Below are 14358 nucleotides of genomic sequence, written 5' to 3'. Positions count from 1 at the left end.
CTGCGTGTGCGGAGGCTAGGGAGAGACGGTGGTCTTGAGTATTAGAGGAGTGACTCTCTTAAGAGCGAGTATTTCAAGCTGGTAACCCTCTGGACAAGGTGTCTGTTTATGTACTCTAAACTTGTGAATTTCTGAAGTGAAGATTAAGTAACTTTTCCGTTTAATTATAGATAGCGTAGGAATTGTAGGCCTTCACTTTTGCCAGGATTTTAAGCTTTTTTTTTTTTTAATGGAGAAATGGTAATATTTCAGTAGTCATAGTGGAATTAAACCCGTAAGCAGTTAGTATTAACGCTAATGTGACTAGGTGCCGATTGGCACGTGTAAAGAGAACGTTGGCCTGTTTGGGAAAGAGATGTCTTAAAGCTGAAGTGAATTAAGACAACTCTATCCAGTTGTGGGTCGAAACACGTGTTTAAATTTAAGGAAGCCAACCTGCACCCTGTTTCTCCCCCCCCCCCCCTTTTGTGTAAATGGGTGAAGGCAGAATAAGGAAGCTCAAGGAATAGAAAATCTTTATGAATTTTAGAGTTTCTAGAGAGCCTTCTTCCGCGTGAGGTCTCGGTGCGTAGTGGGAGGGCAAACGTTCTGCTAGAAGATTTCAAAATGCGCCGAGCGTGTTCTTCAGGGCTGTGACCAGCAAAGCACGTTATTTCACAGGATTGATTACTTTCTGGACGTGCAAGAGGAATGTAAATTTGTTTGTCTGCAGCAGTACCCGTGGGGGGAAAAAACAGCTTGTTTGTGGTGCTGCCGCCAACCCATTCCTGCAGTTTACGATAGGTGCTGCAGTGCGAAGGTGCTGGATCGGCTCGTCTCTGTCCCTTGAGGATGGTCAGTGTTGCTCTTCATAGAATGATACCCTTCTCCCCTTAATGCTTGTGGCTGTTTGTCCTGCACCAGCCTTGCACTGTTGTTCGGTAAATCCCCAGGACAAATTTGAACAACGGATTCAGAAATCCTGCCTAACTGGCACCTGCCTATTGCTTCCAAAAACTTACCCACTGAAGGGAGTACTTGCTACATCTCTCTCTCTGCAAAGGCACCTTTTTTAACTTTGTGGGAAATTTGATTTATACCATTTATACCTATGGAGTTGGAACACGTTTGAAAAAAGTTCATAGGGGACTTTGGGTCTTGACTTGGGAAGGCCTTTTCTCAAAGTTCAGCTCTTCCATAGAGACAATAGAGTTAACTCAACTCTGCAGATGGATTGAAATGCTACTTTAAGTGGGATAAGCAAATCTTTTTCTTAAGATATATTCCCTTGATCTCTTGAAGGTCCTTGCCACCCTTCCAGAGAAATAACATCTCTGGAAGCTTGTATGAACAACAGAAAACAAGCTTTGACATGTGCATCTCTAACTACCTTTTATTTGCAACTGCAACGTTTGGCCAGGACAAGCCATACAGATCTCCTTGCTCTTCTCTCCTGCCGTGTATTCTTTGGTGTTGGAATCCGTATACTGTACCTAATGATACAATAACTCTCCAAGAGCAGTATATGTCTCCTGACTAGCCCTGGAAATGCAGGTATGGTCAGATGTTCTCCTGCAGCTCTAGATGGAGCAGATGTTGCAGGCTCTGACTGTTGGTTACCTTCTATCTACCGGAAACTATTTTCTTTGTGGATGAGCTCTTCCCTAATACGCTTCCTGCTGCAACATGGGACATGCTGGCACGGTCTTCTCTGCCAGCTTTGTGGTGGGAGGGTTTTTTGTTTTGTTTTGATTAAAAAAAAAAATCTGGAGGTAATAAATGTTTGAGCAACTCCAGCTGTTTGCTGGATGACCTACCTACAGTTAAGGGTATTTAAGCAAACATATTGAGATGAGGAAGCTTCAGCAGTTCCAGTTCCTGTATATTTTGCTTGTCCCAGGTGAAGATGGCATGAAATAGGAAAAAAATGTCCCTTAGGTATGAGTTAGGTGTTGTCCCAGCTCAGCTCTATCTTGGTTCCTGTAAAGTGTAGCAAGTAGCTGTTGTGCCAATGGTGGTTTTGAACTGAACCTCCTATTACTTCTCTTTTAGAGTAAATGAGATTACAGGGTAATCTGATACCTGACCAGAATGCTGCAAAAACACAGTTGCTAATACACACGGCTTATATAGATCTTGGTTGTGAAATGAGACGCATGACATAAGTTCCTGTACCTGAAGTTTAATTTGGCCAGGTTGAGTGGCAATTACGGAGAAGCTGCGGCATCATAAATGGCATTAGTATGCTAGAGACCAGATATCTACCGTGAAAGGGAAGGCTTTGCCATGTTTTTTTGCGCTGTCAGGTATGCGTACGCATGCTGCAGTGACACCTTCCGATTGCAGCGCTGACTTGCTCCCAACACTGCAAAGCCCTTTGCAGTGGCACAAGGTGGACTTAAAAGTACTGTGATTGACAAATACACTAGTCATGAGCAGCAGCCATCGCTGGGGTGGATAATGGCATTTTAAACAGCGTGGGAACCTGCTCATACAAAAAGGGACAGTGAATACCTTGTCAAAGGAAGGGAGAAGTTAATGGGGTGATAAGGAGGGCAGGCGTTGTGGGCAGATGGTAAGCAAGCCTTTGATAATGCTCATCAATGTTGTCTTTCGCTGCCTTGGTAGTGCGGCAGTGAGAAATATGTAGAGTGTGGTATTGAGGAGTTGTGTAGTAAAATGTAGTGTTAAGTGACATAGCTCTTCCAGTTCATAAAAGAAATTAGCTGTCTGGTTAACAATTTGCTGTAGAGGTTGTCAGACCTCTTATGTCTGTTCACTTAATTCAACAAAAATTTCTGAATAGCTTGGTGGGAGCTGGAGCAGAATTAAAAAAAAAATCTTTCAATCTTGGCTGGAAGCATGCATATTTAAAGCATAAAACTGATGCTCAGGAATGATACGGGAGCCAATTTTTTGCAGAAAATATGTGCGTTCTAGTGACTTCGCAATTGCTCAAATAAATGCTCTTTCTCCTGTGGGAAGCTTAGTCGCACAGTGCAGATCTGTGGGACTCTGAGTAAAACTGCTCCTGAAACCGTTTTGAACTTGCTTCTTTCAAGCTTGCACTGAAATTTGTTCCTTGAACTTGTTTCTTTCTTTCTTTCTTCTAGTGGGGAAGACTTCCTTGATCACCAGGTTCATGTATGACAGCTTTGACAACACCTACCAGGTAAATTAATTCGTCTTATTGTCTTCTGTAAGGCTTCTGTATTGTCTCCATTCCCATGTCTTCCATTGCAGGAAGAACCCATTTAACTGCAGTGAATAGAGGTTGGTAGATGAGCCAAATTCTTAGCTTTGAGTCTCCAAAGCTTTATAGTTGAACAGCCTTTCAAAACAGTACTTGTGTTACATTCTGCTGAAGTAGCTTATCCACTACTTGTGTCAGGATGATCTGTGGTTTGAAAGCATAGGCCTCTTATGTACATCTAAGTGATATCAATTAAGTCTACCAGGCTTTTTCACCATTTGCTACCAGACCTTCACAAATCAAATGTATCTGTAGGGAGAATCTAACAGGTGTTCGGCTCTGCTGAAAAGAGTAGTAGTAAAGCTGAGCCCCAAGAGGTTCTGCAGTGGAGTGTAGGGCTGCATGCAGCCCTGTTTAGGACGCTATTTTATGCTGCCTCCAAAACCAAAAACCACAACACTTTAAACAAGGTTGGGATTGACAAGGAGGGCCTGAGACAGTGATTGTCTCTTATTCCGTTGGCCCTGCAGCCCCCCACTGCTTAGTGTTTGCTGACACGTCAGTTCGAGTCGACACTCAAGCTAACGCTCCTGAATTCTAGGGGAGCAATTATCATTGCTAACTCTCAGATTCTAGGATAAGCTTGAGACGACAGCAATTTATAAAAGTACACCATGAAACCAAAAATGGGTCTTCTGCAACCGAAAGCATGTTTCATGACTTATTTACAGTTAGTGACATTCTGTATATGCTAAACTGAGAAAATCTGTTCCCTAAAGAATGTGGAGGGATACTTGGGGGTGGGGAGGCAAGGTAATAAAAAAAACCCAACTGTGACTCTTCTGTCACTCAGTGTCTACCCAAATATCTCTTCTTTAAATCTGTTTACCCATTAATGATTTTCTTCCTGTCTCTTCAGTAGTTTCTCCCTGCTGCTGCTAGGCAAGTTGAACAGAATGAGATGCAAGTTCTCACTTAATGACAGGAGAAGCAAAGCTTCTGTGGTGTAGGAGGGCTAGAGTACACATCATTGCTCCTTTGGGAGCAAACATCCTTTCAAATTCTACCCACTGTAATTACATGGACATGTGAATGCAGTTCTTTTATTTAATCTGTTTTTTTCCCACAGTATTTTTCTTTCAGATCTGCTCCTTGTCTCTGTGGAGCTTATGTCCTAGTTTTTTCTTGAAGAGGTTTGACCCTCTGTGCTGTATGATAGCATAGTTGTCTCCGTGGGAAGTTGGTCTGACATAATATGCTAAATTATTGCAAAATGAGTGAGTGGAACTTAAAACTGTAAGAAATCTTAAGGGCTTACAAGGTGGCTTAAATTTAGCTATCACCAATGCATTCCTAGTCTGAGTATTAATATGCTTTGTGTGTTAATGTGATTCATCCAAAGAGACCTCTATTTTTTTTTTTTTTTTACTAAAATCATGACTGAGGTAGGGAAATTTTGATTTTTGTCCTATGTTGATATAGGTGGAAGAGAGAATGAGTGATAAGTTTAAGTGATTTGATCAGAATTGCCTGACATGTTAGTGTCAAGCCAGAATATAGATTTTATGCCCAGTATTACTTAGAGACCTCTTTAAAGCCAAGTACTTGAATGATAATGTACATCAAACCATATACATGGTTAACTGTAGCTCTATGTTAGCTGATGGATGATTTGCTCTTTCTGGACATTTCTGATAAATTTTGAATGCATAGTTTCTGAAAGCTGCTGCCACCTATCATTTGGAAAGGGTTTTTCATGTTCAGGTGGTAAAAATAGAAAGCTGCTCTTTAATAAAATCAGTGCTGCTCATTAGTTTTCTTTTGCTTGCTACTAGATAAGAAGTGTTTGGCTGTTGCCCACAGCTTATTAATAAGCTGTTTTCATGAAAGCAGCATTTGTGAATCAACCGAGAACTCCCTGTACTTTGCCAAGGAACCCTAAACACCAGCAATAAAATTGTGCCATTGGTACTATCTGTTTTACCGGGAATGATTCCTCTCCGTGGAAATGCTGGGAGAGATTTTCCTAGTTCTGTAGCGCTGTATATTATGTATAATGAAAGACCAGCAGCAGCAAACACATGATGATTCTGTGTCTGTTATGTAAGAGGAAAATTTTAGGCCATGCTTCCCGTTAGCTCCAGCCTTCTGGAGAAGGAGAGAGCGCAGTGCCGAGTTGAGGCACGGGCCTGTAACTTGAAAGAAAACTCGGGTTTAGTTCTTGCTTTGCCTCAGGCTTCCGTGCGTAGTCTTGGGTAATTCTGTGTTAGCGAGTCTAGTCTGTAAGATGGTGTAACAGCGCTTCCTTACCGGACAGTAGTGTTGTGAGGGTAGATTAAAAAGCGCTCTGATATGCGCACAACCCCATCTGCGTTGTAGCACGCTTGGGCTTTCTTGTTCTGCCTGCATTTTTTTTGTTTTTAATTTGCAACTGGGCCTTACGGTACTTCACATCTTGTTCAGAACCTGCCTCGTCTGTTTGTTCCCTGCATTGCGCAGCACGCCGCGGGTGGAATAAACCTGCCTTTGTTTCCATTGCGGAAGTTAGCTTAATTTCGTGCCCGCGTATCCTCTCCCCCATCTAGAAGTCCACTCATACTTTGCACAGCTTTTCCATGTAACTGATTCGTAGATATCACTGCAGCTGGGATAAACCAACCTTTTTTTACTCCTTTGGTAAAAATTGTGACACAACGCTTCTTTGTAGTTTGCCTATCTTATTAAGAATTTGGGATTGTTGAATGCCTGAATCCTCTCCTTGACTTCTGCTATTGCTTCTTTTTGTCATCATGATCGGGTCAGGAGAGTACAGATGGACAAATAAGCTTTGCTGTAAGATTATTCCACGTAGTTCTTCAAGATGATGTTGGCCAAGGTCAAATCTAGAAAGCGTGACAGGCCCGTTACTTTCACGCGGCAAAAAATCCGGTTGGCACAAATGCCTTTGTTGCCAAGATGTAGTATGAGTTTTGTGCTTGGCCTCTGTAGTTCCCGTAGCTGGAGTATTAGGATGTAGGAGTCTCACTGGTCAGAAATTTGTTTCTGGGGAGCACTTGACATTTCCACCGGGCTTACAGAGACCTTGTGTTGCAGTGAGTGGGCCTCAAGCTCTCGCTGCTGCTGTGCAGCTGCGTGGGAGGGCTGGCACGAGGTTCAGGCTGTGCAGCCCATGTTCCAGCTCTTCCTGAAAGCAGAGAAAACCTTTCGAGCCTCCGAGATTTTCAGTCAGCCAGAATAGGATCCTTGTATATACGCTGCAAGGTCTTAATGGATTTTGTAGCTTTTTTTTTTTTTTTTTCCCCTTCTGCAAAGGGAAATCAAATAGATACAAGGGAGAGCAGAAACATCTTGGAGGCAGTCGTCAGAAGTGTTCCCTCCATGAGAACAATAGCAAACAGAAGCAGAACGGAGGCATATCGTTGCGTTAGTCTTTCGAGACCTCTCACTCTGCCTTTTGGCAGCACCTCACTGGACTGGTAATACCACAGTTCTGGACGACAGGTGAAAGACACTGGGCCAGCCATGCTGAGCCCCAGTAGTATTTATCCTTCCTCTGTCTCTGGTACTGCAAAACCGCTGTCCTAACCCAACTAGGAGAGTGTCTCTCATGCGTTATATTCGGTTGCAAATGGAAATTCAGTTGGATTTTTCAGTTCTAGGGTTTTTTTTTTTTTTCCTTTTGCAGCTGGCTTTCATGTATTGATCGTGAACGGGCTGGCTGCGTTCTTTTTTCTTACCGGCTAAAATCCTTGGCAGAATGCAAGGCATTAATTATGGGGTATATGCTGAGGGGATAATAGAAGTCCAACAATTCAGAGCCTATAGAGTAAAATAGACTCTCCATTAGAAATCCCTGCTTCCCTCCTCCAAAGCAGGTAAAAGGTTGGATCAAGGCTCTTCGTCCTAGCCGAGAGGCTTACCCGTTATCTGTGTGATGTATTTGTTCATTTAGTAATGTTTTTATTAAGCCAATCTGCTATTTGGATCATCTTCCAGGCTCCGTTGATACTACTGAGTGGCTCTGCTGCTTGAGACACTAAATCCCCTGTTGAAGTCGGGACAGCCTTACAGTCCCAGTGCAGCTCTGTTGTATCCCTGGCACGCGTGAACTCTTAGGGTTCGCTCCATTAAAAAGGCTTGAAAGGGTGATGAAGGTCTGAGATTTCAGAAGCAGTTCCTGGTAGCACTTAATTGTGTTTTCCCTTTCTCTTAAGTAGTGGGATATTCTCTGTGAAGCTCCCGCTGGTGTCTGACAACTCAAATGCAATCATGCTGCAGTGATATAGATGCATTAGCTGAGCTTTAGTAACTGTGGGGGAGAGGATGTGCTCTTGTGTTGCAGCAGGCGCAAAGCAGTCTACCTTAATTTTAAGCCTCTTTCAATGAGACTAAGATATGTCAAATTACCTGGCAGTTATGAAGGACGTAATGTGCTGGGATACCCCAGTTCAACTGATGGATGATAACTTAAGTCTTGGTCCTATATGCCCAAAAATCCTTGCTAGTATGCCTGTATGGATTAATTATCACTAAGCCTAAATTGAGATGTAAGGGCTTTTTGTGTACTTTAAGATATTGTGCTCGTTATATGTATTAAGGAAATGCTTATTGAATCGTACTTACAGAATATGGAGTACTTCATCTTTAAAGTAAGAAAACCCAATGTACTTTTCTTGCAGGTCCAATGTAGGTGTTTAATTCTGATACGGCAGTAATGCTCGCTGCCCCCTGAAAATTGCTACAGTTATTTAGATATTTTATTTAATAGTTTTTTTTTTTTTAACAGGCAACAATTGGCATTGACTTCTTATCGAAAACCATGTATTTGGAAGATCGAACAGTGAGTAAGATTTTTGTTGCAGTTCTCCACGTACAGTTGGAACCAGAATCAGCATCTATTATAATATAATTGTGCAGCACAGAGTTCTGAGATCGCTTGGAAGCCAAGACTGAGCCCTTCATTTACCAGCTGCTTCCAGACTAACAAGCGCTGTGGAGACAGCTCCCTTCTCTGGGGAGATGGGAAATCACCATTCGGTTCATCTCCAGTGGTCTAATGAGTGCCATTTTACACGTGATGGAAAGGGTTATATAGTCATCCTTCTTTTTTGAAGAAAGATGAGACAAGGTGTTTTGAGGGGCAGATGATGTTGTGAATTTGAAGAAGGGAACCACACTTACCCCTTCAGTTTTTGATGCCTCAAGAGGGAAGGATAGACTACAGATTGAGTCATGTATAAAGTTGCCAGTTTGTATCCAGCTCACAGCTCTTAAAATTACTTAAATAGAGAAAGTGTGCCTTCAGTAATAGTCCACAAATATATACTTGTTTACTTGGCTTAGTGCAGCTCCAGTTTCTGAAATGAAATTGCCACTTCACAGAAGCAAGTCTGTGGTTTCAAATTATCTCAGATCCTTAATTAAGAAATTCAGCCATGGAGCTATTTGCAGGAAAAATTGTGCAGTGCTGCATAACCTTATGGTGTTGGATAAACCCACAATAAATACGATTGCATTAAAAGTGCTTGGGTGAGGAGATGTTCTTTCCATAGCAAAACCGATCCTTGTGCATCTTTCCATGTGTGTTGTTTTTAGTACACTTTGTCTTTTCTTTCAGAATCTTGGTGGTAAGAGATTTTCAACTTCACCTGCATGCATGTTACCTTGCGCTGTGGCTAAGGCTTTAAATATAGGGTAATAACTAGCATTTTTTCCTCCTTGAAAAATTCACGTTAGTCACGTTTCGCCAGTGACTTGACAGCAGCTGAAGACTCTCCCTTTAGAAGGATGGTGTGTCTGGTCCGATTCTTCCACCAGCACCTGTCCTCCAGGCCCCCGCAGGTTACAGGCTTGAGTCCTGAGGGAGAACGGCAGCAGAGCATGAAAACCTTGCGTAGGTAGACTGCAGGTGAACGTTAGCTTTAGTTTTCCTGCAGATCCTCTCGGTTAGAAAGGAAAACTGAGCAGTCCTGTTCCTCCCCTTTTGGAAGGGAAACATTTTTGAAATTCAAGGACAGAGGAAGGCCGAGATAGGCGCACGTATACCAGCTGGACTACTACTAGAGCTTGGGAGAGATTGCTACAAACAAGGAGGCAGTTTGCTGCTCCCAGTCCCCAGTCTTCTCCTGCATGAGCTTATATTTTTATTTAGCTTTTTTTTTTTTTTTCCTTTCAAAAAAGTGAAATTAATTTACTCTTTTATTTTTAGTGGCAGTTTGGCTTTTTTAATTTTCTCCCACCCACAGATCAGGTTGCAGCTGTGGGATACTGCGGGTCAGGAACGTTTCCGTAGCCTCATTCCCAGTTACATCCGTGACTCTGCTGCTGCTGTAGTAGTTTACGATATCACAAGTAGGTATATTGCACTGGGTTTGACCTTTTCTTATTTTTCTTGCTTGTTTGACTGATTTTGTTAGGTACGGTTGCAATTATGGGACACAGCAGGTCAAGAACGGTTCAGGAGCTTGATTCCTAGCTACATTCGTGACTCCACTGTTGCAGTTGTTGTTTATGATATCACAAGTGAGTGGGGGGAATTCTGCATTTCTAATACTCTGCGCCTTTCATCCCTTATCCTCGCTTTGCATGTCTTACCACGATCATGTGCTTGTTCTTCATTCTGGCATGAGAAAATGTTTTCTTTTATTGTAGTCAGGTTTTAAACTAGCCACCTGATCACTGCTGCTGTAATGTATAAACTGTCTTATAAATGACATCATTTGGTAACCCTTTCTTGCCACGTTCTCCGGAAGCCTTGAGTCCTGGATGGTCTTGTTGCACTTTACCCTCTCTCATCTGCTTTTTGTTCATAATCTCACCTTTGACTTTTTGTCTGAAGCGTGCATATATACGCGAGCTCTCAGTTGAGGGCCTTTGTGCTGACAGCTGCAGCTTGCTTCGCTTCATTGCCCCCCAGATCTGGGCATGGGCTGGGGGAAAAAAAACATTTAACATCCCATTTTCATTTAAACCACTCATTTTCACATTTGCAGTATGTAAAACTTCACCACTAAGCCCTTCTCCTTTAACAACTGCTCTTTCATTTCTTACTAAGGTATGTACATTTTTGTGAGCTAAAATATTAGTGCTTTTTTCAACCCTTCTTTTCCCCCTCTCCCCTCAGTCCAGAGACCCCTAACTTACTGGCTTTCTATATTTTTGAAGAACAAGAAGTCTTGTTATAAGAGAACTAAGCCTTTAGATATTGTCAGTTTTAAACCAGAAATGACTGAGAGCAATGGTCTAATGCTATACAAATGCGAAAGAGCTTGTCCTTTGATTTATAAATAGTAGAAGATTTCAGCAGGTGTAAGGGCTTTACCTATAAAAGCTTGAACGATTAAAAATAGCACTTCTCATTTGAGCTAAAATTACAGGTTATCTGTGAACTTTGTGTTTTTTTTTTTTTTTTTTTTTTACTACCAAATTCAGTGTTGCCAAATAATAAAGAGAAGAATTCAGACACTGGCAAGCGAGCAAGTTTTGAATATCTGACATACGATATATTACTTTGCAGTAGAAGCCATTAAAAAAATTGAATGCTTGCCAAGGACTGCTGCAGAGCCCCCCCCCCATCCAGTATTTAAGTACTGAAAAATACTTTGACAACTCAGATACTCTTGTATGACTAACTGGCAAATGCCAAGCTTAATGGCAGATGCGGTACAACTTGCATTTCCTTGCGTGATTAAACTCTTCAAATGCAGTCCTGTTTCTGTAGATCAGGATAGTTTCCTGAAGTTCTTGTTTTGCAGTTTTAAGGGACTTTCAATTAAGAAAAAGTACCTGTGGATAGCTTAAACTTATATTTCTGGTTCTATGCAAATGGTTCTGAAATTTTTTTGAACTCAGCGTTCAGTGAAACAGGAGTTGCTAGTAATTGTTTCCTGATGTTTCTTGGAGAAAAGCCTAAAACTAGCAAGTAAAATTTGAGCTATGCAAAATGCATGGTTGGTATTAAACACTTATGTGAAGCCATGAGACTGCAGGAACCTCTTGCTGTAGATGCACGTGTCTGATATTTCTCAAGTCAGGAGCCCTGTAGAGTGAAGGGCAATACCACGTAGTCCCCTTCCTCTATATGAAGTGGATTTTCATTCAGCGGAATGAAATAGAAACTGGTCTAAAAAGTAGTGGTAAGACTCATTTTATATGCAGTCAAAATCAAATTATAGTTCAAGTCAGTTCATTACAGGGGAATTCAAAGCCAGGCAGTGAAGTACTAGTAGCCCATTTGAAGTTAACACCAAAACTTTCATATACTTCAGTGTGGGGGACTTAGGATTTCACTTGCTGATTCTTCATCACCCTATTATGCCAATTCCAGAGAACATGAAGCTTTTATTTGAGACTTGCAAATGTATTATTATTGATCTGTGAAGAATATCTGCAGTGATGCTCCTCTCCACTGTTCCCTGTTAGATGTAAACTCGTTCCAGCAAACCACAAAATGGATTGATGATGTCAGAACGGAAAGGGGCAGTGATGTCATCATTATGCTGGTGGGAAATAAAACAGATCTAGCAGATAAGAGGTATGGAGGAATAATTCATCTTCCAAATGTTTTTCTTAGTGAGCTGCTGTTTTCTCCTAGACTTTTTTTTTTTTTAAATGTTTCTAGATAGTCCTTTTAAACGGAATGCTTATATATTCTTCCAAAATGCTCAAACTTTGCTTTAACTGTGCTGGAGATGGATATGACTAGAGAAATCTTGATTTTTTTTTTTAACCTTCTGTTTAGTTAAGCACAAGTTTGCAGCATAATGTTGTGAATGAGGTGAGAAACCGGCCTCAAGTGTCAAAAGAGAATGGACGGTTAAACACAATTTGCATCAATGAAAGACTAGCTAAAGTAGTAACAAATATTTACATTTAACTTCCTCAGATATAAATGATAGGTGCAAGTAATCATCCCTCTTGAAACTCTTCAAGGTTTTTTAACAAGTTGTGAAACTTAATATTTTCTGTCAAACGTTTATCCCCTGCCCCCAAAATAGCTTATCCGTTTTTGTCTGGAAGCTCTTCAACCAAAGTTTTCCCCAGTTTTGGCCATAGCAGACTGCTTGATGGCCAGGACACCTAGCTAGGGGAAAAGGACAACAGAACCAAATTTATCTGATATGAGATGGCTACGCTTAGTCTTTTGTTAAAATAGTTGTATAGGCTGCAAGTTGCCTTGACAGTTGCTACCGGGTGTTGAAATCTTTTCATGGTCTCAAGTTACTTATTACTTGAAAGAGGTTAAATGCTACTTAGCAAACCTTAAATTGTTGCTAATTTTTATCAGATGTAAAAGCATGGCTTCCTGGACAGGGACTTGGAAGAGTCTAGTTGGGCCGCTCAGTTGTTCCACTGGAAAGCTGAGTTGTACTTTGGAGCTGGATGCACTGTGAAAGTTTATCTGATACCGTGGAATGGTGACACTTGTCTAAAACTGTGCTAAATCTGTGTCATCTGTATACAGGGAATAGCATTAAAGGCTTTGAGAACTGTAAAGAAGTTGTTATCTCCTTGGGTTGAAGACATCTTAATTCTTGAGGTGTTTGTCTTTTATTATTATTATTATTATTTTCCTTCTTAATTCTGTGTTATCTTCCCCAGACAAGTGTCCATCGAGGAAGGAGAAAGAAAAGCCAAAGAGCTGAATGTAATGTTCATTGAAACTAGTGCAAAAGCAGGATACAATGTAAAACAGGTAAGTGATAGAGAGTAGTGAGACTGAGACTGCTTCTGTTAATGCACCGTTGCAGAAATAGGATGTGCTGCAAAACGTTGGGGAGTCGTCTTTGCAAAGGGTGTTAGAGGGTGTAGTGCATACACAGCAAGCAAGATCTGAGTTAAGTTGTTGGCTGAGGTCAGGAAGGCACCTTGACCTCACAGCAGATGCTTTGAAACTGCCTTCCTTTCAGAAAAGAGGAATTGAGAAAGAATCTTTCTGGATTGGGAATCGTACTTTCCCAGAATCTGCAGAATCCAGATCTAGTGTTTAGACACAAGGGACTAAGGCACGAGCCAAAGAGATGGGGAGTTGTGGGTCTGGGGGCTGGTTCTGATACTAGTTTAGTGAATGAATGTGGGCAAACCAACCAAGGAGGAATGTAATCGACTAAAATAATGCTTCCACTGTATAGTGAGGCAGTATAAACTGTTTTTCCCACTTTATTGAAAGGCATTGAAAGCACGAGCAAATATTCTTGGGCGGCTTAAACTATTTCTGTTAGATGATGAGATGCTTTTAAATTGAGGGAAAGTAGTGAAATGTATTCTGAACTGATGCAACTGCAGCTATATTAGGTTTTATGTTGTGGGATGAGCTTACAGCCCTTTAAATCCTGACCTGCTAGATTGAAGTTTTAGCGCCTGTGTTAATGAAGATAAATCACTTGGCAAACAGTGAACTGATGAAAGCAGTGAACATTGCAGAGCTGATCTGGTGTTTACATAAAAATTGTGTTTGGGCCTATTAGTTATGTTAGCAAATACGCTGCACCGAGGCAGTGCATAATGGGATATTGCTTTTTCATTGGATCTAGTATTTCTCATGTGGAGTCAGGCCCTCTAAAGTGTTTGGCAGCTAGTTTTACGGCAGGAGGAAAGGAAGTACTGCAAGATGTAAAGTCTTCTGCTCTTGGATGTCTCCATAGCCACATAATGCCTACGTTCTTACGCAGATAGTTTGTGTACAGAATTGCGTAAAGAGGTGCTAAAGCAGGGCTATAAATTACTCTGAGTGTGCGTTTTATACAGGAGTGAAGGCTCTGTTGTTAAATATCCCTTCACTTTGTACATTGGTAGCAAAATTATTCCCTATGTAATGGAATAATTACGTGTGTTAACTTTAGCGCTGCGTTTCTCCGCATAAACAAGCGTACAAGCGTTCAGTTCCAGAGTCCAGCAATCATCATACCACAGCACAGAGGCTGGCTTGTAATCAGGGCTTCACTTTTGGGCTAGGATCCTGAATGTTTTCTTGGAATAGGGCTGAGCATTTGAGCAGTAGCCTCCCTGAGAGGAACGGTGGTGACTAAGCTCTGTGCTCCCGCTTTTTTCAAGGGAGTTGCTGCGTAGCTAACATGTTACCGCAAGTGCATGCCCAAGCCCGTAAGGCAGGTTGGGGCTTTTAAGGCCAGTTAACGCTGCTTGGGTCGGAGCCTCTCGGTAGAGAGGCCAGCAGGGAAACCTTCTAC

General features: G+C 41.6%; 1 protein-coding gene across 2 annotated transcripts in view; it reads left to right on the top strand.

The window, feature by feature from the left end:
* The window catches only part of RAB6A (RAB6A, member RAS oncogene family), a 66291-nt gene that overhangs the window by 38494 nt on the left and 13439 nt on the right, over nt 1-14358 (top strand). The window contains exons 2-6 of one of the 2 annotated variants that reach the window (XM_068930801.1): nt 3093-3151; nt 7959-8012; nt 9418-9523; nt 11594-11705; nt 12773-12866. In XM_068930801.1, the coding sequence (XP_068786902.1) occupies nt 3093-3151; nt 7959-8012; nt 9418-9523; nt 11594-11705; nt 12773-12866 (425 nt within the window). Of the gene's footprint in view, nt 1-3092; nt 3152-7958; nt 8013-9417; nt 9524-9588; nt 9695-11593; nt 11706-12772; nt 12867-14358 lie in introns of both variants that reach the window. The other variant, XM_068930802.1, reaches the window with a different exon arrangement.

The sequence above is a fragment of the Struthio camelus genome, chromosome 1, assembly GCF_040807025.1.
Source record: "Struthio camelus isolate bStrCam1 chromosome 1, bStrCam1.hap1, whole genome shotgun sequence".
NCBI classification, from domain to species: domain Eukaryota; kingdom Metazoa; phylum Chordata; class Aves; order Struthioniformes; family Struthionidae; genus Struthio; species Struthio camelus.
This window is presented reverse-complemented; position numbering and strand designations above follow the sequence as displayed.